Source organism: Natator depressus, chromosome 8 (genome assembly GCF_965152275.1).
Source record: "Natator depressus isolate rNatDep1 chromosome 8, rNatDep2.hap1, whole genome shotgun sequence".
NCBI lineage: Eukaryota > Metazoa > Chordata > Testudines > Cheloniidae > Natator > Natator depressus.
The window spans coordinates 21,940,385-21,965,668 of record NC_134241.1 but is presented as its reverse complement, the minus strand read 5'-3'; the positions used below and the strand labels follow the sequence as shown (position 1 = coordinate 21,965,668).

At 49.7% G+C, this 25,284-nt stretch overlaps 1 protein-coding gene across 2 annotated transcripts; it reads right to left on the bottom strand.

Annotated features, from left to right (window-relative positions):
* Window positions 1–838: 838 nt before the first annotated feature.
* On the bottom strand, window positions 839–25,284 carry ARHGEF37 (Rho guanine nucleotide exchange factor 37). Of its 2 annotated transcripts, none has more exons than XM_074960596.1 (13): window positions 24,984–25,284; window positions 19,778–20,064; window positions 18,554–18,677; window positions 17,551–17,698; window positions 15,023–15,222; window positions 13,296–13,426; window positions 12,431–12,535; window positions 9,654–9,761; window positions 8,470–8,799; window positions 7,599–7,727; window positions 5,274–5,469; window positions 4,311–4,483; window positions 839–3,561 (listed from the first exon to the last, which is right to left on the bottom strand). In XM_074960596.1, exons 2-13 carry the CDS (start codon window positions 20,042–20,044, stop codon window positions 3,328–3,330), a joined length of 2,145 nt encoding a protein of 714 aa, XP_074816697.1. In that variant the 5' UTR covers window positions 20,045–20,064; window positions 24,984–25,284; the 3' UTR covers window positions 839–3,327. The 2 variants fall into 2 exon arrangements, with proteins under 2 accessions (XP_074816697.1, XP_074816698.1); XM_074960597.1 differs by having other exon boundaries at window positions 19,778–19,995.

The window sequence follows — 25,284 nt, the reverse complement described above, 5'->3', positions numbered from 1 at the left end:
ATCTGTCAGGCCCTCAGCTTCACAATGCAAGGAAAAGGTTGCAGCACCATGCCCTGGCACCACAACGGAGTTCTGCTTGAGAACTGAGTCCCTGCAGCTCCTTTGGGCCCCTTTGCGTGTCTCCCATCCAAGCACCAACCAGACCTGCCGTGGCTTAGCACGCAGTATCGCAGTGGAACACCAAGCCTCGCAGGCAGTGGGACGTGGGATGGCAGAGCCTCCTCTACAAACTGCTGTCCGTCCCCACTGACTTCTCAAGCCAAATGTTTGCTCTGGAGGCTCTGCTCTTTCAGAGCTGAGGCAGATCCGGGAATTCAGCAGCCGGATGGCACAGCTGTGCCATCTAGTGGCCACACTATGCATACGCAGTGGGACACAGGGTGCACTGGGACCTCTGTAACACAGGTGTGTCACAGGCCACTAAAGAATTCCTGTCATCAGCCACACAGAGCAAGAGCCTCACAGCCCTTTCTAACCATGGCATCAGCATTTCTTACCCTGCATGCTTCCAGTACTCCAGCCCTTGTGATGATAATGTACGAACAGTCTGAAACATCCCCATCAGTACAGCCGTGCTGCCCTCCAGCTCAAGAATCCCAGGCAATTGAGTCCTGTCATGGCGATGTGAAGGTGATGTGTTGGGGGCGTCTGTGCCATGTTAGCACTGCCACTGCCCACATGCCCGCCCTACCCACTGCTGGAGTGCAAAGAATGATGGTTCCCCCTTCACCCACAGTAACTATCACTTAGCAGCTCAGTAGTATTTCCCCCCCAAGTACAGTGCATGAGTGAAGCATTTGGTAGCTTATCCCCAAGTATCAAGAAAGTTTGTTGTATGTATGTAGCTTTATGTATCTATGACATGTCAGAATAATATTCAGTATTAAATAGTATTAGTAGTCATTGTTAGCTTTTCTTCAGTACATCTCAAAGGAGGTCATTTGAGCAAACTGAGGCAAGGGGAGGGGAAGTGACTTGCCCAAGGTCACCCATTAGGCCAATGGCAGAGGCGGGAATGGAACCAAGATCTCCTGAGTTCCATTCCAGCATTCTATGCACTAGGCCAATCTGCTAATTTGAATGCTCTTTTAAAACATAGCAGCCATTGCCATGTCTTTTTTATTTAAAGTGGATTTAGTGTGAGTCAAAGTGCTAGACTTTGAGCCCATGAAACTGAATGGGCAGCAAGGGCAGCAGCTGAGCAGACTTCCCCTAAGTCTCCAGGGCTCATTTGATCCTTGGCCTCTCTGCTGAGATGGCTAGTAAGAGCACCAGCCCTTGCCAGTTGTGATGGGTGCTTTCAGGATGTGGACACGTGTTTGCTAGTCATGTCCTCATGTCCCAGATACATTTCAAAGAGGCCACCAAACAGCTATCCGTTTCAGTCTGGAGGTCTCCATTTGTCAGGGGAGGTCAACATTGGATCTCCTTTAGATTCCGGCTGGGTTCTTTCTCCCTGCTGAATGGAACATTCTTCTCAATATTATTAACTTCAGTGAGTCACAGCAAAGGGGCACAACATGCACCCACAGCCCTTCCTGGCTTCTAATAAAGCACAGAATCCTAGGACTGGAAGTGACCTTGAGAGGTCATCTAGTCCAGTCCTCTGCACTCAAGGCAGGACTAAGTATTATCAAGAACATCCCTGACAGAGGTTTGTCTAACCTGCTCTTAAAAAAATCTCCAATGATGGGGATTCCACAACCTCTCTAGGCAATTTATTCCAGTGCTTAACCACCCTGACAGTTAAGAAGTTTTTCCTAATGCCCAACCTAAGCCACCCTTGCTGCAATTTAAGCCCATTGCTTCTTGTCCTATCCTCAGAGGTTAAGGAGAACAATTTTTCTCCTACCTCCTTGTAACAACTTTTACATACTTGAAAACTATTATCCTGTCCCCTCTCAGTCTTCTCTTCTCTAGCCTAAACAAACCCGATTTTTTCAATCTTTCCTCATAGGTCATGTTTTCTAGATCTTTAATCATTCTTGTTGCTCTTCTCTGGACTTTCTCCAATTTATCCACATCTTTCCTGAAATGTGGCACCAGAGCTGGACACAATACTCCAGTTGAGGCCTAATCAGCGAGGAGTAGAGCGGAAGAATTACTTCTCGTGTCTTGCTTACAACACTCCTGCTAATACATCCCTGAATGATGTTTGCTTTTTTTGCAACAGTGTTACACTGTTGACTCATATTTAGCTTGTGGCCCACTATGACCCCCAGATCACTTTCCACTGCACTCCTTCCTAGGCAGTCATTTCCCATTTTGTATGCGTGCAACTGATTGTTCCTTCCTAAGTGGAGTACTTTGCATTTGTCCTTATTGAATTTCATCCTATTAACTTCAGACCATTTCTCCAGTTTGTCCAGATCATTTTGAATTATAATCCTACCCTCCAAAGCACTTGCAACCCCTTGCAATCCCAGCTTGGTATGGTCTGCAAACTTTATGAGTGCACTCTCTATGCCATTATCTAAATCATTGATGAAGACATTGAACAGAACCAGACCCAGAACTGATCCCTGCAGGACCCCACTCGTTATGTCCTTCCAGCATGACTGTGAACCACTCATAACTACACTCTGGGAACCATTTTCCAACTAGTTATGCGCCTACTTTATACTAGCTCTATTTAGGTTGTAGTTCCCTGGTTTGTTTATGAGCAGATCATGCAAGACAGTATCACAAGCCTTATTAAAGTCAAGATATACCACATCTACTGTTCACCCCCATCTAAAAGGCTTGTTACCCTGTCAAAGAAAGTTATTAGGTGGGTTTGACACAATTTGTTCTTGACAAATCCATGCTGGCTGTTACTTATCAGCTTATTAGCTTCTAGGTTTTTGCAAATTGATTGCTTAATTATTTGCTCCATTATCTTTCCGGGTACTGAAGTTAAGCTCACTGGTCTGTAATTCGCTGGGTTGTCCTTATGTCCCTTTTTATAGATTGGCACCATATTTGCCCTTTTCCAGTCCTCTGGAATCTCTCCCATCTTCCATGACTTTTCAAAGAGAATTGCTAATGGCTCAGATGGTGCAGACACAAACACACCCTCACACCTTCATGCCCTCCTCCACGACAACACAAAAGGCACCCTCAGACTAACACACACACACACACACACACACACTTTCCCGCACACAAAGTTCCCTGTGCAAAATTCTATGTCAGTAGTTTTTGTCCTTCCCGTTCTCAGTCCAGTGGGGCCTCTTCATTTCTTTGCCAGCTCATTCTCCAGCTTTACTCACTGCATGTGCCAAGCCTCTTTGGGGAGAGGGGTGGGTAGGGGAGTGAATCACTCATTCCTGAACATTGCTTCTGCAACTATGTTTGCTGAGTTGGTAGAGACCAAGCAGGCAAGCTCCAACCCCCCAGCTCCTGGGTGGGGACCGTCATCAGGTAACTGGAAGGTACGTAGCCCCGCTGTCCATTGACTTCCACCAGGCTCCACTCCTTGCTTCCCTTCTTATCGTGAGGTTCCAGCACTGTCAGCAGCTGCCCTGCCTGCAGACTGACCTCATGGGGGCTCCTGGCTGTGAATGCATAACCTGCAACCACCTGGAAAAGGCAAGGAGATGATACAGAAAACCCTCATTGGAAAGAAGATCCAAAGGGGAGCAGGACATGGGGGCTAAAGTGAAGATGAATGGAAGAATCCCACTCATTTAGGCCTTATCAATTCAGAGAGGTGTGCATGGGTGTGGAATTTCAGAAGCACTGGCTACCTGTTTGCTTTTGAGAGGAATTCAAGGAGTTAGTTACTGTCATTTAAGCCATGACTGCCCTGGGCCGCACTCTCTGAGTGATGAGACCGTCAGAGTTAAATGTTGCACCCAGGATTTACAAAGGGACAGTGTAATGTTACAAGCCAAAAGGACATTTACAGTTGTCTGTGCAGAGGGTTAATCAAATCTCATCTTTCTGAGCATCTTCTGATCATTGCAGGGGTCAGGGAGGCCTTTTCCTCTAGCTAGAACATTGTACAATAGTCAATTGCACATGGAGGGAGCCCCTTTCTTCTGCACTGATTAGGCACTGGTTAATGTTAGAGAGAAAATACCAAACTGGATGGGCCACGGATCCAGTCTGTGCTGTCCGTTCACAGCTTCCCTAGAAGTGGTTACAGACATGGCCAAGTATGTCCTGAGTATACACATGCGCTTGTTGTGAGTGTGGCTGTAAGTGCTTCCCCCACTCCTGTGCTGTACATGTGCGCAGGTACTGGATGTGCCCAGGGCAGCTATACGCACAGAGGTGGGTGTAATGACTGAACAAACGTAGGTGCCTGCAGGTGTCTCCACACCCACCTGGAAAGCCGGAGGGGTGATGAGGACCTGTGGCCTGGGTGTTTCGGGTAAGGTGTAAGAGTGTCGTCTTCTCTCAGCCCCAGCGTCTGGGGCCAGCATCTGCATCCTGGGCTTTTGACTTTGGACCAGATGATATGGTTGGAGTTTTCCAGCCAGGACATAGCCTCGGTGACCTGTAAGACACACAGACTCAGTCAGGCTGGGCACCAGTTACCTGTTCTTCTTTTGTGGATGGATTCAAGCATAGGGGAAGAAGGAAGGGATGACTCTGGCAACACCCTGGCATAGTGCAAGGCTGCACAGCTCTGCTGCTGCACCTCTCTGCTATCTGGCTGACTGGCCCCACCGTGAAGCACCACAAAGGGATTCTGAGATCTTGCTGAGCACAGGGGACCAGGCTGCAGCACATCACCAATGCTCCCTGGGGAATCAATGTGGCAAAACCTGAGCACTATGTGTAATGGCCTGTGGCTACAGACATATTAGAACTGGGCAACAATGGGGGTGGATCTGGGTTTGGCAAAACCAGGGGAGGGTCACATCTAGCTCCTGTTTCATCCAATTCCAGGAAGTTCAGGCTGGTTGAGATAAATGGTTCTGCTTCAGGCCTATCTCCAAAATACACACTTGGAACAGAATTCACAACCTTCTGTTCTCTCAGTGCATCGAGCTCTGTCCTGTGAGTTCCACCAGCAAAGCTCTGATGTATTCCACCCACAAGTGAGCAGTCAAGGAGAATGGATCTCAGTAAGGTTGCTCCAGAGAGAAAAGAGATACAGCCCTAGAGCCGAGCAGCCTCTGCTTCCCCAGAAATTCCCAGATGGAAGGTTCCCTTGGGACAGTTCACCAACCCAGAGCACTTTACTTTGTCAGAACATAGTTCTCCCTTCTGTTTTTTACGCTGGCTTGAGGAACCCTTAGTGTCAGGGAAAAAGAGAAAGTTCCTGTAGTCCTTGCAAGTACCTCCAGCATCCACTAGCCATCTGTTAGTGTTGCCTTTGGTGTCCATTTCGTGCAGGAGAGCCACGATCTGTCCCCTCTGCAGGGTCAGGTCCAGATCTTTGCTGCCACTGATGTTGCTTGTCAGCTGGTAGAGCTTGTCTGGGCCATGTTTGTTGACAAGTGAAAGGACCCTGCGCTCCTCAGCAGGGCTAAGAGGCTAATGGGGAGTAAGACACAGGGAGAACTGAGTCAGAAAATGTTCCCTACTATGAGGTCTTACCCTCAGAGTGTGTTTACTTTCTGGATTACTGGGGGTTATGTCATGATCAGTGTCAGCCAGGGTAGGGACTCCAGTCAGTTGCAGTAAAACATCTGATCAGCTTCAGGGTATGAAGCTGGGTCTCCAGAGCTAAAGGGATCCACCCTAGGCCATTGTAACCTGATGTGGAGGATTCCCTGGCTCACCACAATTACCAGCCAACCATTGTCAAAACCAGTAGCATGGCTGCTGCAAAGTCCTCGACATTGCCATTGGCTGTCCCCAACCTCACTTGCCTCCCAATGGGATGTTCTCCTGCATTTGTGAAATACTGAGAATCTATGATCTTCCAGAAAACACCATCCTGGCTACTGTGGATGTAGAAGCCCTCTACACCAACATTCCACACAAAGATAGACTACAAGCTGTCAGGAACATTGTCCCCGATAATGTCACGGCTGGTGGCTGAACTTTGTAACTTTGTCCTCACCCATAACTATTTCACATTTGGGGACAATGTATACCTTCAAGTCAGCGGCACTCCTATGGGTACCCGCATGCCCCATAGTATGCCAACATTTTTATGTCTGACTTAGAACGCTTCCTCAGCTCTCGTCCCCTAACGCCCCTACTCTACTTGCGCTACATTGATGACATCTTCATCATCTGGACCCATGGAAAAGAAGCGCTTGAGGAATTCCACCATGATTTCAACCCCACCATCAACCTCAGCATGGACCACTCCACATAAGAAATCCACTTCCTGGACACTACAGTGCTAATAAGCAATGGTCACATAAACACCACCCTATACCGGAAACCTACTGACCGCTATACTCACTTACATGCCTCCAGCTTTCATCCACACCACATCACACGATCCATTGTCTACAGCCAAGCTCTAAGATACAACTGCATTTGCTCCAATCTGTCAGACAGAGACAAACACCTACAAGATCTCTATCAAGCGTTCTTACAACTACAATACCCACCTGCTGAAGTGAAGAAACAGATTGACAGAGCCAGAAGAGTACCCAGAAGTCACCCACAACAGGACAGGCCCAACAAAGAAAGTAATAGAAAGCCACTAGCCGTCACCCTCAGCCCCCAACTAAAACCTCTCCAGCGCATCATCAAGGATCGAGAACCTACCCTGAAGGATGACCCATCACTCTCACAGATCTTGGGAGACAGGCCAGCCCTCGCTTACAGACAGCCCCCCAACCTGAAACAAATACTCACCAGCAACCACACACCACACAACAAAAACACTAACCCAGGAACCTGTCCTTGCAACAAAGCCCATTGCCAACTCTGTCCACATATCTATTCAAGGGACACCATCATAGGACCTCATCTCATCAGCCACGCTATCAGAGGCTTGTTCACCTGCACATCTACCAATGTGATATATGCCATCATGTGCCAGCAATGCCCCTCTGCCATGTACATTGGCCAAACTGGACAGTCTCTACGCAAAAGAATAAATGGACACAAATCAGACATCAAGAATTATGACATTCAAAAACTAGTCAGAGAACACTTCAACCTCCTTGAAAACTCAATTACAGATCTAAGAGTCGCAATTCTTCAACAAAAAAACTTCAAAAACAGACTCCAACGAGAAACTGCAGAACTGGAATTAATTTGCAAACTGGACACCATTAAATTAGGCTTGAATAAAGACTGGGAGCGGAAGAGTCATTACACAAACTAAAAACTATTTCCCCGTGCTAATTTTTCCCCTACTGTTACTCACACCTTCTTGTCAACTAATGGGTTTGAAATGGGCCATCCTGATTATCACTATAAAAGTTTTTTTTCCCCTCCTGATACTAGCCCACCTTAATTGATTAGTCTCGTTAGAGTTGGTACGGCAACCCCCATTTTTTCATGTTCTCTGTGTATATATATCTTCCTACTGTATTTTCCACTGCATGCATCTGATGAAGTGGGTTTTTAGCCCACGAAAGCTTATGCCCAAATAAATTTGTTAGTCTCTAAGGTGCCACAAGTACTCCTCATTCTTTTTCCTGTCTTCTCAGCCATCTGATGGGAGGAGGTGCCTGGCTCCTCCCTGCTCCTACCTGTACCACAGGGCTCGGCATGACCGTCTCAAATTTCTGGCAAAAGGAGTTAAGCTGAGCACCAGACTGGCTTAAAGTGTCCTTCACCATCTTCCAGAAAGTAGGTAGAGGGATGTGGCTATGCGGTAGCTGTAGAAAGACACACTGGAATTAGAGATCGCAAGGGAGAAGGGCTGTGCAGACAGAAATCCATGGGAAGGGTATCAGGAAGAGGAGAAACAGAAGGAAAGGGAATCAGAAACCCAAAGAGAACAAGAGTTTCTACATTTCAAGAAACCGGAACAATCTATCAGGTCCCCCTCGTCAACAAAAGATGCTCCTGTCTGACTTTGAATCATAGCTCCTCCCCATGTGTACAATGGTCAGTGATACTGTCAGGACTTAGAGGAGGGCTCCTAGGAGATCAAGAATATTCTGGCTTGATGAGGCTATCTCCTCAGGGCAGGAACTCTCATCTTGTTCTGCATCTGTACAGCACCTAGTGCAGTGGGGTCCAGGTCTACAATTGGGACCCTCGGCACTAGCACAATTCAAATATTAATAGTAATCCTCAGCCACCATGTGGAACTCCCCAAGAGGGGGTAGGGCCACCCGTAGCCGTCTAGGAGAAGCAACTCCAGCCCACCCAAAGGAGAAGGGAAATAGACACGTGTAAATAAAAGTGCAGCCTGCGGGGAGAGCTCGGTGCATCTGCCTGTGGAGAGTCAGGGTGGGAGGAAAGCAGCCTGCTGCTACCCAGGCAGAAACCTCTCCTGGTGCTCCTCCCAACCCCGTGCCTGTGGGTCTTAGTGGTGTGTGGCTGTCGGCTGAGGCCAGGCACAAGAGCTTCTAACTCATGCTAGCTCAGTACGCACCCATGGGTCTCCGTTACCTGGGCCAGCTCTATTTCAGCCTCTTGGAGCACCTGCTTTGCCAAGTCCCTCTGAAGGGCCACAAGCGAGCGCAGTATCTGCCCCAGCCACTGCATGGCCACCTGGTTGAAGGTGGGGAGCTCGGACACCAGTAGGGTGTTGATGGCAAGGTAGGTGTTCATGGTGGCCTCCTCATCGTAGGTCACGTTGCCCATCTCACACTTCTTCTCCTCGATCTCCTCATAGTCCAGCAGCTTGTCCAGGCGCTTCCTGATCAGCTGCTGCGGTCCCTTCAGAGTCTCTGACAGGCTGCAGAGTGGCTGGTAGACCAGCCGGTCCAGCTGTCTCCTCTGTTGGAGAGAACCCAGAAGTACCCCAGTGAAATCCTGATGTCCCCAGATCTGCCAGCCGTGCAGCACAGTGCTCCAGCCTGAACATCAGAAACAGCATGGGGGACCCTTGAACTCCAGGCTCTCCAAGCCTGTCACAGATGAGAGCGTCAGCACCCAACTCTCCTGCGTGGCTGGCAGCCATGAGAGAAGGGAATTGTCATGTCTGCAGAGAGCAACTTCTGGCTCCTACTGACTTGACGTAAGGGAAGCTTCCACTGGGCTCACCAAGGAGGCCTTCTGCCGACAGACCCCAGGAAGCTCCCATTATGATCCCACCAGACTCCACACATGGTTTGTATCTTCTCAGGCACCTCTCCACCGGTAGCCAGACACAACAGGCATCCTTCCCTGGATGTTTAGTCGGACACTAAGAGCCACCCACGCACCTCATTCTGAGCCAGTGAAACTGCAGCAGTGAGCAGCGTGGGGCACAAGACAGAGAGCAGACTTCAGAGGGTGTTGAGTCCCCAGGCGATAAGCAGGCATCGTGGAATGAAACAGGCAGGGTGCTAGAGGGGTGGGGGAACATATAGTTGAGTGAGGTGCCCAAGTTCTGACTGCGGGGAGGGGTCAGGGAACCCCTAGAAGTGGTGGGAGGGCTGGGGCTGAGGCACATGATGGAGCTCCCTATGGAGTACCGTTCAGGAGGCAAGTCAAATAGCCAGTGTAATTGCCTTTCCCACAGTCCTCTCTTTTGATGCAGTCCTGCCCTCACTGCCTGCTGTAAGCGAATGAGAACAGCCCTGGGGTGGGACCTGCAGGGCCAGTGCTAGGCTCCCTGCCCACATAGATGTAAGTGAGGTGGCACTCACAAACTCCGGGAAGATGGTGCGACAGAGTGTTCCCGCCAGGCAGCGATACTGCTGGGCAGCTCCTTCCATTTCCAGCTCGCACTCCTGTGGTTTGGAAAGGAGGAAGACCTGGGAGAGGGGGGGAAAAGGGGTTGAGAACCCTAGAATTGTCCATGTGTGTTAAAACCTGGGAGATGCCCAGGGCGGTGTCAGCCTTCCCTGAAGGCAGGTTCAGAATGGGACCTACTCCTTTTCCTACAGCCCTCTGTAAACTCCAGGCACTTGTTTTCTCTTCCACCCAAAGCTCCTGTCCTCTTTTCTTTGAGAATAAAAACTACAGCAGCTGTCCTGCATTCTACAGTATCCAACCAGTGCACTCAGGCTGATTCTCCCAAGCTACCTAAAACAACAAACCAATGGATTCAGCCTGGCATTTCCAAGTTATCCTAAAATACCAAAGCAGTGTTTGTAGACCAGTGTTCCAAGCAGCTCTCTGGTAGCAAACCAGTTTGTGCACGCAATGCTCAGGAATGACCCCCAGGTCAGGGTGCACAAACCACGTGGCAAGAGCCACCCTACAGTAACAAACAGGTGCCCGCAGCCCAGTGACCACAAGAAACCCTGCAGAAACCCAAACCTCCACTTGGTTTGAGATCTTGTTGTCAAGTTTCCAGGGCTGCTGCACTGTCCCCTGGAGCAGTGTGATTGGGGCTGCTTTCGTACTCCCTGGCATGTAGTGTTTGGAGCTCAGGCAGCGTGGCTAACATGAACACTCATGCTGCACAGAGGACTTAGCTGACACTCTCTGCCAGGGAGGCCGTGACTGGGGGACTCATGCAAAGGGAGAGAAGCTGGCAAAACAGATGTCCCAGGTCTCCTAGAGGGACAGCCTGAGCTCCTAGAGGCTTTGGTTCGACCTTTCCTCTCATGGGCAGCATCTCTCTCAGTGCAGTGGCCCACTGCTGCCCTTCAAAGCAGCATTCAGTCCTGAGGGGAGAATCCAACCCAGAATGCTCTGGCCCAGAGATGGGAGCACCACCCACTCAGCCATAAGGATCCCTGCCTGAGGGCAGCTGCTGAGGTGACGAACTCCCTGCTCTCACAACTGGATGGGTTTTCTTCCTCTTCAGAGGAATAGTCGCCAGGCCACTCAAGAGGGGCTTCCATGTGCCGTTCCCACCAGCCTGGGCTGCCTTGGAGTACTGGCAGAAGGTGCTTTCTTGGCTCAGACTGGGCTAATGACTCCTCTGTCCCAGGTGCACTCCTGCTCTCCCCCACAGGAGGAGGTCGTCATGTCCCAGGGAATGCAGCTCCCTTTTCAGGCCCTCATTGCTACTGAAAAGGTGGGAACCAGAAGCAACGAAGATGATGGGGGGGGGGATCTTTGGCCCCTCCACCACTGAGGTGGCTGTTATGTCTGAGACCTCTGAGCCACACCGGGGTCTGGGTTTTTTATAAATAGTGATTTGTCTGTCTGCTGGTGGCTGAGGGACTGGCATGTGCAGATGAATAAGGAGGATCAGACTGGAGGGATTAAGGAGCTGCCAACCTGCCAAATGGTGCATTAGGAGATCAGGTCATTTCTGTGCGGGAGATCACATCATCTCAAGCTTTTATTAATATTTACCAGAGGATTTCCCTCGGGCAGGGATGGGACACACTCCTTTCCTCAGGCACTTCTAAAGGCTGTGCCTGATCACAGCCCTGCCCAGCCAGACCACTGAGTTTATTGTCCTGGGTGCTCAGCCCTATTCCCCGACTCCTGGTGCCATGGTGTGAGAACTGTAGCGATGGTAAAGACCTCTCAGGGCATCCAGCTCAGCACCCTGGGGCCAAGGCAGGATTGTTCTCCAGGGCTTTTTCCAGGCTAGTTTCAAAAGTCCCACAGGATGGGGCTTCCACCATTTCCTTGGGAGACTATTCTGCACACTAGCATGTCACTGGCATCCCAGAATATGTTTCCTTTCCTTAATTTCATCCCATTCCTCCCAGTTCCAGCCCCAAAGAATTCCTGGGTTTCATGGGGCTTTAAGCCCTTCCTGTATTTATAAAGGGCTATTCGGCCCCTTCTCCTCCTCTCTTAGCCTAGCCTGTTTAGCACTTCTCATTGCTCTTTTTGAGTCCATCCCTCCAGCCCCCTGGGCCTTTTGGATGCTCTTCTCAGAGTGCCCTGCAGTTTGTCAAGATCTACCTGGCAACACTGCATCTAGAGACGAAGGCAGGCCACCATACCCAGGCCATCTCCCACAGAGAGATGCCATCTGGTAGGAAGGCTGAGAAGCAAGCAAATCAGGTCTTCAAAGAAGGAAAGCCAGGGCACTAGCTCACTGTGTCACCCAGTGTCCTTGTTCCCACTGTGTCAGCCTTAGTGTTGGAAAGAGTCCTTCTCATGCAGCATGGGGATTTCAGAGCCTGAATAACCCTGGGACCTTTTATAGCACTGTGCATCTTCTAAACATGGTGCAGTTATTATTTTATTTATTCCTCACATGGGGTGAACTTCACCTCTGGGCAGAGAATCAGTACAAGGCCCAGGCATTGTTTCAATCGCAGCTCAGTCTGTGAACTTAAGCAATCCACAGACCTTACATGACCCCTCTGCACCTTCTGTGAGCCCTCTGCACAGGGGTGGATTTCACCCATCAGAAATAAGGCCCCAATTCTGCCAGGTGGTGAGCACCCTCAGCTCTCATTGGTTTCAGGTGGAGTTGAAGGTGCTTGAGCCATCCACAGGAGCTTGCCCAGGATGCCTCTGTGGGTCTCTCATCCCCAGGTATTATGGGATGAGTGGGCTTTACCTGTAAATTGTTCAGGTAAGAGGTTACGTTCTCCTTCAGCTCAGTCACACCAGACGCCAGGAATTGAAACTTTTCCTCCAGATGGTCAAATTCTTTGTCCTCTGTCTGAAAGTCAATGGGAAGAAGATATACTGTGGGCTCCTGGACAGGAAATCGGTCCATTGACTAGTCTGAACAGGTGCAGTGCTCCTGCTGTCTTGTGGGATGGACTGGATTGCAACACCAAATGGATTGGAATATAGACAGTTCTTGGTGGACACAGAGGGTGAAGTTCTGGGAGCTTTGCCAATGGCTTCAACAGGCCCAGAACTTTGCCCAGAATGTACTTGCCTGGTGGTAGGGATGCATGCAGGATAGAGGTTGGGCATAGAAAGGCCTTCAGTGGACTTGGGAGAACGCACTAGCCACAGCCTGCAGGAAGGGTCCACCCCACTAGATATGTTTCCCTTCCTAAACCTTTAGGAGCTGAGCAAGCTGCCTCTACAATGCTCCAAGACTTTGCTCACCAGGGGATCAAGAGAGTGAATTTGATACTTGAACTCAGATCACTAGGCCAGCCTTTAAATTTAGGACAAATGACGACAGGTAGGTCACATGAGGACTTAAGTATCTCACATGATATCAGCATGGATCACATGACCTCAGTGTGGATAAGACCTCAGTGTGGCTCACCCATCACATTTGCAGATACATGTGATGGCCAGTGTTAAGCCACAGAAAGGCCACCTGTGAAAAACAACAGGTGCTTTCAGTAAGTGGCACCCATCTCCTGCTGCCCTTGGTTGAACTGTTTTCCTCCTACCTATGTCACTAGCATATACACATTGTATTGTTACTGGGAGCCGGATGTGAGCAGGAGCCTCACCTTGGGCACAATGCCCGCTTCATGCATGAAGAGCCGGCTCAGCCGCATGGTCTTCTTGGCAATGGAGTGCTTGTTGAGCCGGCCAAGGCGCTCCCGCAGCGTCAGCTGCTCAACCTTGCTGTATTTGGTTGCTGCCTCAGGACAGATGGGGAGGAAGATAAACAGGTGAGGGATCAAGGAACCTCTGAGCCTGGGTTCCTCCTGGGGATCACATCTCATTCAGTTCTTTGGGGCCCAAATGCAGAGCACTGACCCATCATAAAGGGAAGAGAGTATAACTGAAGCTGTAAATGACCTACCTGCTTACTCCATTATACCCCTTCCTGTAGTTCTCCCCTGGACACTCTTACCCTCCTCCTTGCCTCCTATAGTTTGACACACACGTCTCATTTGAATTAGACTAGAAGCTCTCCAGCCAGGGACTGTCTCTTGCTAAGTGTTTGTGCAGTGCCTAGCACAATGGGGCCCTGGTCCCTGCAGGTGCTACTGTGATACAAATAATAATAAGAAATAAGGTAGGAATAGTCATAAGAATAGTAAAACACAAAGAAAGGATTGTAGGAAATGTAACATGACTCTAATCAGACTGATTAGTGGAAAGAGAAAGACAACTCAAACCATTAACAGAGTAGAATATTCAGACATGAAAGGCCAATGTGGTTTCATGTGTGCAAACCACTATGGGTATGAAGTGTTCCCTCTAATTTTTTAGGTCCATGTGCGGAATTAATTTTGTTATGTGCACCAATATAGAGGTGATGTGTGGGAGGGGGCTCAGGGCTGGGGCAGAGGGTTGAGGTCCAGGGGTGTGTATGATGGCTCTGGCTGGGGGTGTGGGCTCTGGGATGGGGCCCAGGTACAAGGGCTTCAGGGTGAAGGAGGGGGATCAGGGCGGGGCAGAGGGTTGGGGTGTGTGTGGGGGTGATGGCTCTGGCTGGGGGTGTAGGCTCTGGCCTGAAGGAGGGGCTCCTCTCCCTCGGCCACAGCAAGTCTGGGGCAGGTCTGTGCTGGGGCCAGGGGAGAGATGTGCCTCCCCCTGCTGCAGCAGGTCCATGCTGGGGCTGGTGGGGAGGGGTGCCTCTCCCTGCCACAGCTCTGAACCCCTGCGTCGGGCTTAATAGGCAGCTGCACGGCCGCGTAGCTTAGAGGGAACTTAAGGTATGACTCAGTGCTGGCACAAGTGACCGGCTGGAGAAGTGTGTGTGTCGCTAGGTACCACTGCAATGTATCAAGGTGAATTGCTTGGTTGAATACAAATAATTTCGAAAAAGAAATCAGAAAGAATTTTAAAAGCCTGTTTTATTTGGTACCATTGGGGAGGGTTGTTTCCTCTTTGCCTTTCTCAGCTCAGAGAGGGACAACAGATTGGTCAGTTTCATGATTGTTTTTAGTCAGTTTCACTTCAGGGATCCCCTACACAGGGCAGTTTGTTTTGCAATGAGTAGTATTAGCATAGTAATAATATTACTCTAGTACCTGGAGGGCGTAACTGAGATCAGGACCCCACTGTGCTAGATGCTGCTAGAGACTGTCCCTGTTTGGAAGAGTTTACAATCAAGACAAACAGAGGCTGGGAGAAAGGAAGGGTTCTTCCACTGCAGGTTAAAGCCAGACTAAAAACTGTTTTCAATGGAATAACAATGAGTCAAGACGTTTCTGTTTGATCTTGGGTTTTACAGACCCTCCGTCATTCTGACAAGGCCTTTAACATGCCAGTTCCTCCTCACCTACTTCCTTGCGCCTCTTGTACTCGTTGATGTTGGCATTAATCTCGAGCATGGCGCTGGCTGCGCTCTGCAGGGCAGTGTAGGCTTTGTCCCTGGCTGACGTGTTCTCCAGGATCTTCTGCAGCAGCAGTGGGTACTTGGTGATCCTCTGCACTGGCATCACCAGGAAGAAGCTCAGGTCTGAAGCACCCGTGTGTGGCCTGCATGAGAAGCGAATGGGGAGGATTAGGGTCTTGAGTACAGCTGAACTCCGGCAGGGCTTTAAGCCCTTCCTTCCTGTCCTCAGCTGGGTGAGAGACCCCTCAGCTTTCAGATGTACCCAGTCATGAGGGTGGAGGCAGGGGGGGCAAATGGGCATCAGACACCTGTGATGTAATGAGGGTGATCACCTTCAAAGAAACTCCATTTCACAATAAGGTCCCAGGCTAATTGCATCCACCCCCGAATCCATGTGACGTGTGTAGCAGCCCTCCCCCCCACCCCCAAAGGACACCACAGTGGGGAGGATCCTCTGTGCACATCACAGATGGGCAGTACCGTTGCTCCCATTTTCTCTTCAAATTCATGGCCAGTTCCCCAGCTGCTGAAAATCAGTTTCTCTGTAGCTACAATGACTGCAGTGGAGGTTTGCTGATTTACACTAGCTGAGGACCCGGCCTCCTGTGCTGGGGAGCTCACTGTCAAGTGCTCAGGGATTTCCAGGCCATGAAGCCCTGATCTCAGCCTTCCAAAGGGAAGCAGGCAACGCCCATGAACCGTCACCCCTCAGAGCTGTGCTAAGCCACTGCGATGACTGTCTCTGCCAGCACCAGTCAGGGAGTGACCCGAAGGACACTGCCAGCCGCGGACGGATTTCCTTGCTTCATTACACAGTGCCCCGTTTGTTTAGTGAACAGGTCCTAGGATTGATTTTTGTCTTGGGGACAGAGAGAGGGAAAGGGAGACAAAGACAGTGACTAGCTGCCTTTAGCAGAGAATGAGTGCTGCAGGCTGACCAGCCTTCCTCCCAGCAGCGTGGCAGGCACCATTCACTAGTGATTTTGTGGCAAGATCCATGGAGGCACAGCATAAGAAACCCCAGCAACTGCCTCCCCTGCTATCAGTGCTCCACCTAATAGGGCAACTAGGCAGTGAGAGTGTCAGCAGCAAGCCCATGTCAGCTCTTGCCCCAGGTCATGCTGAGGACGATCTCGCAATCCACTGGCAGGCCCCTTTCCGCCTGTGGGTGATGTTTTCCCACTTGCTGGCTGGGGGAGCGGAATAGGCACAAGCTGCAGATGCTCTCTCAGTTATCAGCCTCGCCTATTGTCCAGCTTTGGAAGGATGAGCCAAGGGTCCAAGACAGGGACCAAGGTCCAAGGCAAATGCAGCACAAAGCAAGGCCTAGTATTTCTGATCCTTCCCTGTCAGATTAACACCCCCCGTCCGTCACGTGTGTTGGGGACAGCAGTGATATTCTCGGAATGCTGGTGGGGCCCCCTCCACACACCTCCAATTATTCCTTCTCCTGTTCCCATTCCAACGTCCTTTTGTGTCCAGTAGGACTAGATGGGTCTCCCTTCAGAGCTTGTTAAGGCGGTTTCTCAGTTGGCCCAACGGGGGCGATATTGAGGGAGGATGGATCTGCCACCAGGAGCTGAGCACATGGTCAGACAGGGGTCGAGGCACTGAGAATGCAGTCAGGGTTCCCCACCCCTTAAGGCAGTGCAGGGCAATAGGGCTGCCCCCCAAACCTCATTTCATCCTCTTCAGTCCCTAGGCATGTTCCCTGCTGACACGGCCCCTGACCCCACTTTTGTTCAGAAGATGAAATATTGGGGTGTGAGGGCAGTTTCTCCCCGTGACCCCAGATTGGAAGGAGATTTCGCTCTCCAAATTCGAACACCATGGCCGAGCAGCCAGATACCCCAGAGGAGAAAGGAAAATCCAGACTCTGCTGAGGCTGGTCTCTCATATCTAAAGGAGACTGTTACCACCTGCACCAGAATGAGGGGGAAGGGGAATGGTGCTATCCGGACAACACTTTGGTTCCTGGGTCACAGCTTCCCATGGGAGCATCAGTAGCTGTCTGGGGTGGCTGTGAGCGATCGCCATTCCTCATCTCCGATCTCCTGCTGAAGCAGAATTACTCAGTCCCTTGCAAATGAGTCTTCCCCATACCTTGGGAATGTCCATAAACCACAGGCCAGTCCTCACAGTGCTTCCTACAAAGCACCATGGCAACTGAACCAGAGGATTCTGGGGCTCAGAGATGCATAATTTTGCCAGAGGGCTGAAGGAGGTTGTGGTGTAAAGATGGTTACCAACCCCTGGTTCAGGGTGCATGATCCAGCCAGCTGACTGAGGACATGTGTCCCCAGCAGCAGCTTCTCTGGTCAGGAGGACAGGGACATCCAGCTAGTCCAGCCAGCTGTGTAAACTGAATGTGCTTCCAAGGCATGCCCAGTCCATCCTGGATAAAGAGTGCCATTCAGGCCAAAGCACAGCTAGCTTCACCAAGAGAGCTGGGGAACAGGTACAGCACTTACACCGTCGTATTCAGGGTCTCCACAATCTGCTGCTGCAACCTCGGGTCCTTCTTGTAACTCTCCACCAGCAGAAGGGCTTGCTCATAGCAGGCACAGTAAACCTTATAGATGCTCTCCATCTCCTCCTTGAACTCCTGGAACAAGGCACCTGGGCAGCAAAGTTACCAGACAGAGTCACACTGGGGAGCCAGCCCCATTCCCCAGGGAGGGGCGTCCTCAGCGCACACAGTGCCAGCACTGTCATTAGCCTTCTGGCCAGCAGGTCAAAGAGAGACCAAGGACTGAATGGATATGGCAGCGAGGCACCCTTGAGGGAGATACCTCCAAGCTGCGGCTGAGGAACACTGGCAGGGGACAGTGTGGAGGAAGACTTGAAGGCTAGTGCAGAGATTGAGGTCTCCACTCTCCCCACCAGATGAGCAAGAGACATTCAAAGTCACAGGAGGCTCCTCTCCACCCTGCTGGAAACTGGGGAACAGGGAACACGAGGAGATGGAGAGGAAACAAGACCAGGCCTTGCCCCAGCCAAATGTAGCCCAGCAATGGGCATCACTGCCCCTCAGGCACGCTATCCTAACCTGACTCGGATGTGCCCCAACCCTTCCATGGGCAGGTCCGATCTCGTGCCTCATGCAGCATGTATCCTGCAGGGTTAGGCTGTCAGTGATTGTTTCACTAGCTCTGTGCAATCTGCTGAGATTAACACACAAGACCCAACAATTCCTCACCCTCAGGCTCTGGATTCCTGGGAGAAGCAGGACATGAGTACAACTCAGGCTGCCCTGGATTGCTGCCCATGGGCATGAGGCTGGCTGGGTCTGCCAGATCTGCAGACAGCTTTGCCACGGTAAATGTTTGGATATCAAGAGTGCCGAGGAAGACAAGGGTGATGGCTGTTAAGGTGAAGCAGGCCCTTTTCCCCTGCTGCTGCCAGGCATCAGCAGTATCAGTTCAGTGTCAGCCTGGCACACAGAGCCTTGCTCACTGCCACCTTCACACTTACTGATCAGAAGCAGCTGCTCAGGCTCCTGGCTCACTGTCGCTTCCAGCCCTTTCAAGAAACGTTTGGAGACACAGAGGACGTCATCTATGTTAGAGAAAAGCCCTTCCAGGTCTATGTCAGGCAGCTGAAAGGAACAAGGAAGCCACAAGCAATCAGAATGAATTCAGTCCCACACTAGACGCCAGCCTCCGGGCAGCAGCATGTGCATCCTTCAAGCCGTCCTCAGAAGTTGCACATGGAGCTGGCTGGAAAACAACAATTCCACTTCACAAAACATTTAGAGGTATCGAAATGTGGTTACATTCCACCTATGGAGGCTCTGGGGATGGGGAGGCCAGGCCCGCCCACATCTAAAGCTGCCCCGCCCCCAGCAAAAGGGGAGGAGCCTCTGCACCCAGGTGTCAAAAGATTAGGGGGGACAACAAATGAAAGAAAAAAAAAAACCATTTTAATGGAGAATGTAAATGAGACCTCTGGAAGTTTAATGGAGTGAGACACTCTGGCTCTCTATAGCCTGGCCTGATAGAAACCAGGGACTTGAACCTGGGTCTCCTACATCCTAGATCAGCATCCTAAACACTCCCATAGAATCAGAGTCAGTCCCTCATATTCTCTTTCCTTCCCACCCACCACTCACTGAAAAAAAGACTCTAGTGTCAATGAAATGGCATTTGTCAAGGGAAACGTTTTGTTTATAATATTTTGACCAGCTCCAGCTGCATGCACAGGTTTCCACATCTAGTTGTACCCTTGCAGAAGTTCAGAGCTAGGCATTCAAACTACACTGCATGTCCTCAGTTCACTTGTGCAAATGCACTTTGCGTGCCCCACTCTGGATGTTTGTGCATTTAAAAGCAGACATGAAAATCTCAATGAGTAAGAAGGTGCAAGATCTGTCGCCTCATGTCACAGGTAATTCTATGGGGCAAAACTCCTCCAGGGTAACGGTCACTCTTTGAGGAGCTGGTGGAGGGTTCTGCCTCCGTGAATTTAAGAAGCTTCACTTTTGGGCTTGGATGTCAATCTTCCAGGATTGGTTAGACCCCTCCCCACCTTCTCTCCTGTGGAAGAGGCTGGTTAAAAGAGCCCTTCCATTGTACAGTGGAACAGGCTTGGCTCATACCAAGGGGAAACACACTAGCTCCCATTTCAATCCGACACCAACAGAACATTCCCCACGTTGTGACTGACATCTCCATTGGGAGATTTTAGTCTAGCTCTCACCTGCTTTTGCCGTAAGTGGACCCGGATGTCATACACACACAGCTCAATGGTGTGGACATAACTGGCCTCTGTCTTGATCAGCTCTTCCACTGCCAGTCTTTGGTTCTGCTCTGCTCTGTCAAGGCATATCACCTCTTCATATATGGGGCACTCAGCTCCTGGTGTCTCCTTAGCAGACGGCTCATCTGAGCTGGAGCTCGCCATGTCAGCAGCAGGCTCTGAGAGAGGCAGAGAGCTCAGTTTAGAGCAATTCTGCAATTGACTCATCTCAGCAGTTTTATGCAGGACTATAATAAAGGCAGATGCGTTGATTCAGTGTTACTGAGTCACCTTTTGCCACTAGGTCTCCATTTTTCATCCAGCCAAAACTGGTAGCAACCCAAAGTCATTATGACTCAATGGCTGTTTTGTGGCCCCTGGGCAATAAATGTGGGGATCTCAATCAGTGCTGTCTCAGTCCAGTGAAGAGATATTGATGCTCAGGCGTTGGCACGATACCAATAACCGATTACAATTCAGGGATTAAAAAGAAGTTACACTTTAGGGTTTGGCTTTGCAGCAAGAACAGGAGAAAACTGAAAAACATTATTCCATTCCCACATAGTGAGTGCAGGACGGAGAAATAAAACAGGCTTGAGAGTAAGCTGTACATAGCCATAAAGCGCTGATTTCACTGACCCCAAGGGTTGGATTTTCAATTAGGTTAGACACAAAATATGCCGGAAGGTATTCACCAGATTTATGGGCACAATTACAGTGGCTGCATGCATGGATTGGGTAGATGCACCTTCAAACAGATAATTAGCTGCATGTGCAGGCATAGTTATCTGACCTGCATGTGCAATTGCAGTAGATGTGTGTGAAAAAATTAGATTTTCAATTGCAAATGAGCACCTAAGCTGCCTGAAAACCTGGGCCCAGAAATCCAAAGTGCAGGGACCTCGGGCTGTTCCATTCAATGAGTGTTAGATAATGGTGCTTCTTTTACTCTTTGCTTCTTTTCTACATGTTCCTTTTGGACTGGGATTCTTTGGACTGTTTCCAACTTCACTTTAACTCTAACCATTTGGAATACTGCCTGCAGCTCAAGAGCTTTACTCAAAGTCCAGGGGGAGTCTTGCCATTTAGAAATGGGCAGATTTTTTGGTTTGCTGACAATTCTGAAAAATCAGGGGAAAATATGTTTTGGGTTAAATGGAAAACTAATTTTGAAAAAAATTTCTGCAAATCTAAAAGTTGCGGAGTGGGGAGTTTTGGGTCAGCAAAACATTTACAGCATATTTTTGATTTTAATATTTCAAAATAAAATTAAAGGAAATTTCAAAATGAAAAATCTTGTTGAATTGAAAAATCAAGGTGTTTCATTTAGACACTTTGAAACTTTTTTGATTTTTCCTGAATTATTTGTTTTAAGTTTTATTCTGACCAAAACAATTCAGGGAATTTGACATGAATTTGTGAAATGTTCAATGTCACAGAATCAGCATTTTTTGCCCAAAAATTTTCAGTCAAAAAATCCCTCCCAGCTCTATTTCCATTGACTTGGGATCAGGCTCTCATACAGGCATGTGTGGTAGGGGGAGTGAGTTTAAAAAAGCTAAACTTTCATTTGTTATAGATATTAGAAGGAGGAGGAGCATTATCAGGAACTTGCACTCCTTTCACATTAGAATGTGCCTATCTGAGTTCCTCCCTGCCTGCAGAGAACAGGAATAAATGGAGTTAACTCACATAGTTTCCATCCTGGATTCTGTATGTTGCTCATTTTGAAGTAAAGGGGGGAAGACGCAGCACTGGAACTGGCAAAGCAATATACTCAAAATCACTACAGGGCGGGAAGCCTGGAATGGGATAAACAGCTCCAATCTGCGTCAGCTCCAATCTACAGCTTAGCTTCACGAAAATACCTAAGGCTTCTGAAGCAATAATTAAAGCACTGGCCCCAAAGGGAGAGATGCGTGCTAGGTGATGCAAAATAGGAGGCTGAAGTGAAAAATTAGGGCTGGGTGCAGATGTGTTGGCAGGAGAAGAGAGGTGCAGTGGAAACTGAAATTGCTACTGAAATGTAATGCTCTTATTGGGTGTGCTCTCAAACCACCCAACCGATGATAGCTCCAAAGCGAAATTTAGATAGTTTGTTGCCACTTAAAATCCCACTCAATTGCTTTAAAAGAATTCTGCCTTTGCTCAAAGCCTGTATTTGGAAGGGAAAAGACCAGGAGTTAAACTTGAATGATTACTAGTGCCACACTCTTTTCATCCCACCAGTTTTCAAGGGTGCATTTTATCTTGTGTATCTCACTGGGGTCTCAGGCATGCTCCCTAAGGTTTGGGTGCAGTTTGTTGCTTGAGCTCATCTGTCTAACCAGGTTTCAACATCTTTCCACTTGCCAGTCTCTCCCTGCAGCACAGCTGCCACAGGAATAGAAACACCAGAGGAAACAGGTTCACCGATGCCCCAAGCTCCCACTGGGACCCCAGGCGATTAACCTGCCTGATTCTAATAAGCTGATCCCTGCTCGGGGCTCATGTTAGCCTCACTAGTAGTCATCGCTCGCTGCTCTTCTCTGATCTGCCTGCCCCACCCTCACACCCAGATAAATAATTTAACCTCCTGAGCTTGTTTTATTCCTGCTTCTGCTACTGACTCACTGTGTGACCTCAGGTGAGTCACTCTGCCACACTGTGACTCAGTTTCCCCATCAATAAAATGAAGATAATACTACTAATCCCCCTTTATAAAGAGCTTTGAGATCTTGGGGTGCAAATATCATCCTCATCTCAATTATTAATCACCCTTTGTGGACTACGGGCACATAAACACATCCTCCTGTGCATCCCCCTGGAAGGGCAGCCTGGAAAATGCTAGAGGTTTAAGGGTTAAGCTAGCACAACACAGAGCTTTCTCCATCCGTAGCTTTGAGACAGTATTTCTATGTGGCAGCCTCCCCCAGGAAAGTCCAGCTCTCAGAAAAGCCCTCTGGTGTGCGCTCTCCAACAAATGGGAGATGTTTGGTTGTCCAGTCCTGCTGCGGACTGGCTTACCTCTCTCCTCTGCTCCCCAGAGCCCAACATCTGTGCTCTTCTTGCCCGGAGGTACTGATCAAAAGAGAGGTTCTACAGACACCGGACTAGAATTCTGAGCTGGTTTACTGCCTCACTCTCTGTAGCACCTAGTGTTTCAGATGTTTCCACAACTCTTATGAGTGGCAGAGTTTCAGTAGGGAACGGCCCATCTATATCTGTCTGTATGTGATACTTTAGGAGAAGGTAGCCGCCCCACACTTAACCGACATGGCCAGTTTTGCAGCACTATACTTCTGGGATTTTCTTTCATGATGATTGAGAGCCCTTGCACATGTTCTCATTCACACCAGTGTCCAGTCACAGAAGCATCTGCCAGACTCAGCCAATGCCAGGCAAGCTCTCAGGGATAACATCGGCATATCACACGTGGGTCGATACCACCGGAATATCGTTACCCTCGGTGAGGGCAGTGTCTGTGGCAGGAGGAACATTGTGATATTCGACCCTGTGGCCATGCCCTGGAGTGATTTACTGCTACTATATTCTATTGTATATATCTCACTCCAGTGCACTGTGCCTGGTGGTAGAATTTTCACCCAGAGCGGTAGCTACCATACCTGGCCTCCCAACTACCTGGCTCTCCAGCACTCTGCAAGCTTGGAGCTGTCTCCATCTGCCCATACACCCTTACTCTTCTTCCTACCCTGCCTTAATTACATTTCTCCCACAGAGTCTCCCAGCTCTGAGACTCAGATTCCTGCACCACCTCAGGCTGCTGTCATCACCTGTGCATCAGACAAGTCTGAACTGTCTCTCGCTGGAAGCTTCCTTCAGCAGAGACTGACGCTGCTTGTATGTCTGGAAAGCACTTAGCACAGGGTCCCAGAATTTTACCATAGCAGCTCACCCAGTCCATCCCCCTGCCAATGAAGAGCTGTGCCCTGCCACACCCTTTCAGTGCCTTCTCCAGTGTTCTCTTACAAGCTCCAAGAAATGGCAATCCCAGTCACTCCAAGCAGGGGACTCTGGGAGTAATCCATGTCACTGAGTGCATTGTCACTGCTCAGCAAACCATAATAATCCCAACAGTAACCACATAAGCACCCGCACTATAACCTATTAAGGCCCCTCCCTGGAATCATTCAAAAGTGACTGGACAACTCCCTAAAGAATATTCCATTGGGATCGGTCCTGCCAGCCACAATGCCTCTCCTCTGGACATCTTTCATTTCCAGAGGTCCCAGTTCTGCATGTTGCTGTCTGGGGGGAAATAAAGCCTGCAGGAGGGATTGATTAGCTCAGCTCATTCTTGCTAGGACTTCTTCCAGATCTGTGGAAACTCCCTCCCCGAACTTAAACACAAAAACCTGCTTTTAGGGCCCCAGCCAAAAACGAGGGAAAGAAGTGAAATTGTGACTCGAACACAGTACCCTGCAGCTTCTTAATCTAGGAAGGGGGCAAAATGAATGGATCAGGTGAGAAATATTTCTAACTGGGCTACAAAAGCCTGACTGACAGCTGTCAATCAATGGTCTGAGTGAGAATGCCTTTAAAAATCACAGCTTTGTCTCGCGAATAAACCGGAGCGTGTAGCTTTGACACGCCTCTTGCCTCTCACCAGAGCCTGTCCTTGTTAAGTCTCATGGGCAGCCAGCCCACCTAGTGGTTAAAGCAGGAGACTGAGGGTCAAGAGACATTTCCAGCTCCGCCACTGACCAGCTGTTTGACTTTGGGCAAGTCATTTCGCTGCTCTGTGCCTCAGTTTCCCGGTCTGTCAAGTGGGGATAACACATTATTGACCCACCTGCACGGCGCTTTGGTGAAAGCTGCTGTAGAAACTCAAATTGTTATCATTGTTGCTGGTATGACTCAGCTGTGGTGACACAGATTGGCTGGCTCTAAACCAGAGACTCCAGCCCTCCTCTCAGGTGCCCGCATTCCTCCCTCTCCGATAGGCACCTGCTCTTGTGCCGTAAGGAGACAGGCAGGCCTTGGAAGGTACATGATCTCCAACTTGGTTACGCAACCCTCCTGCGCAGGAGACAGCAGCTGCTGAGCAGAGGCCAGATCCTCCGCACTCTGCTAACGCACCACACACGTTTTCGGGGCCTCACCACCTGTCTGCACATAACTCCAGTGGCAGCAAAGCAAGGGTCATTTCAGAGTTTGTCATTCTTACCTGCCAATGAGTCAGGAATTGGCCTCTGGGAGCTTCACCTGGCGCAGGCTGTGGCGGCTGCTGCTGCTTAGGCTGCCTCTGTGGAAGTTAATGATAAACTGGCTGTGTGCTGCACGGGCAGGAGGGACCAGCCCACTCAGTTGTGTGTGCGTGTTGCTGAGCAGGGCCCAGCTCCTCTCGGTCATTGTCATGCTCTCCCCAAGCTGTTGGCAACAGTGACAGGGACAGAGAGAGAGAGTCAGATCAGCTGAGCCAGCTACGTTCTCCCTGCGCAGGCAGACACAGCCATGGTAGAAAAGGC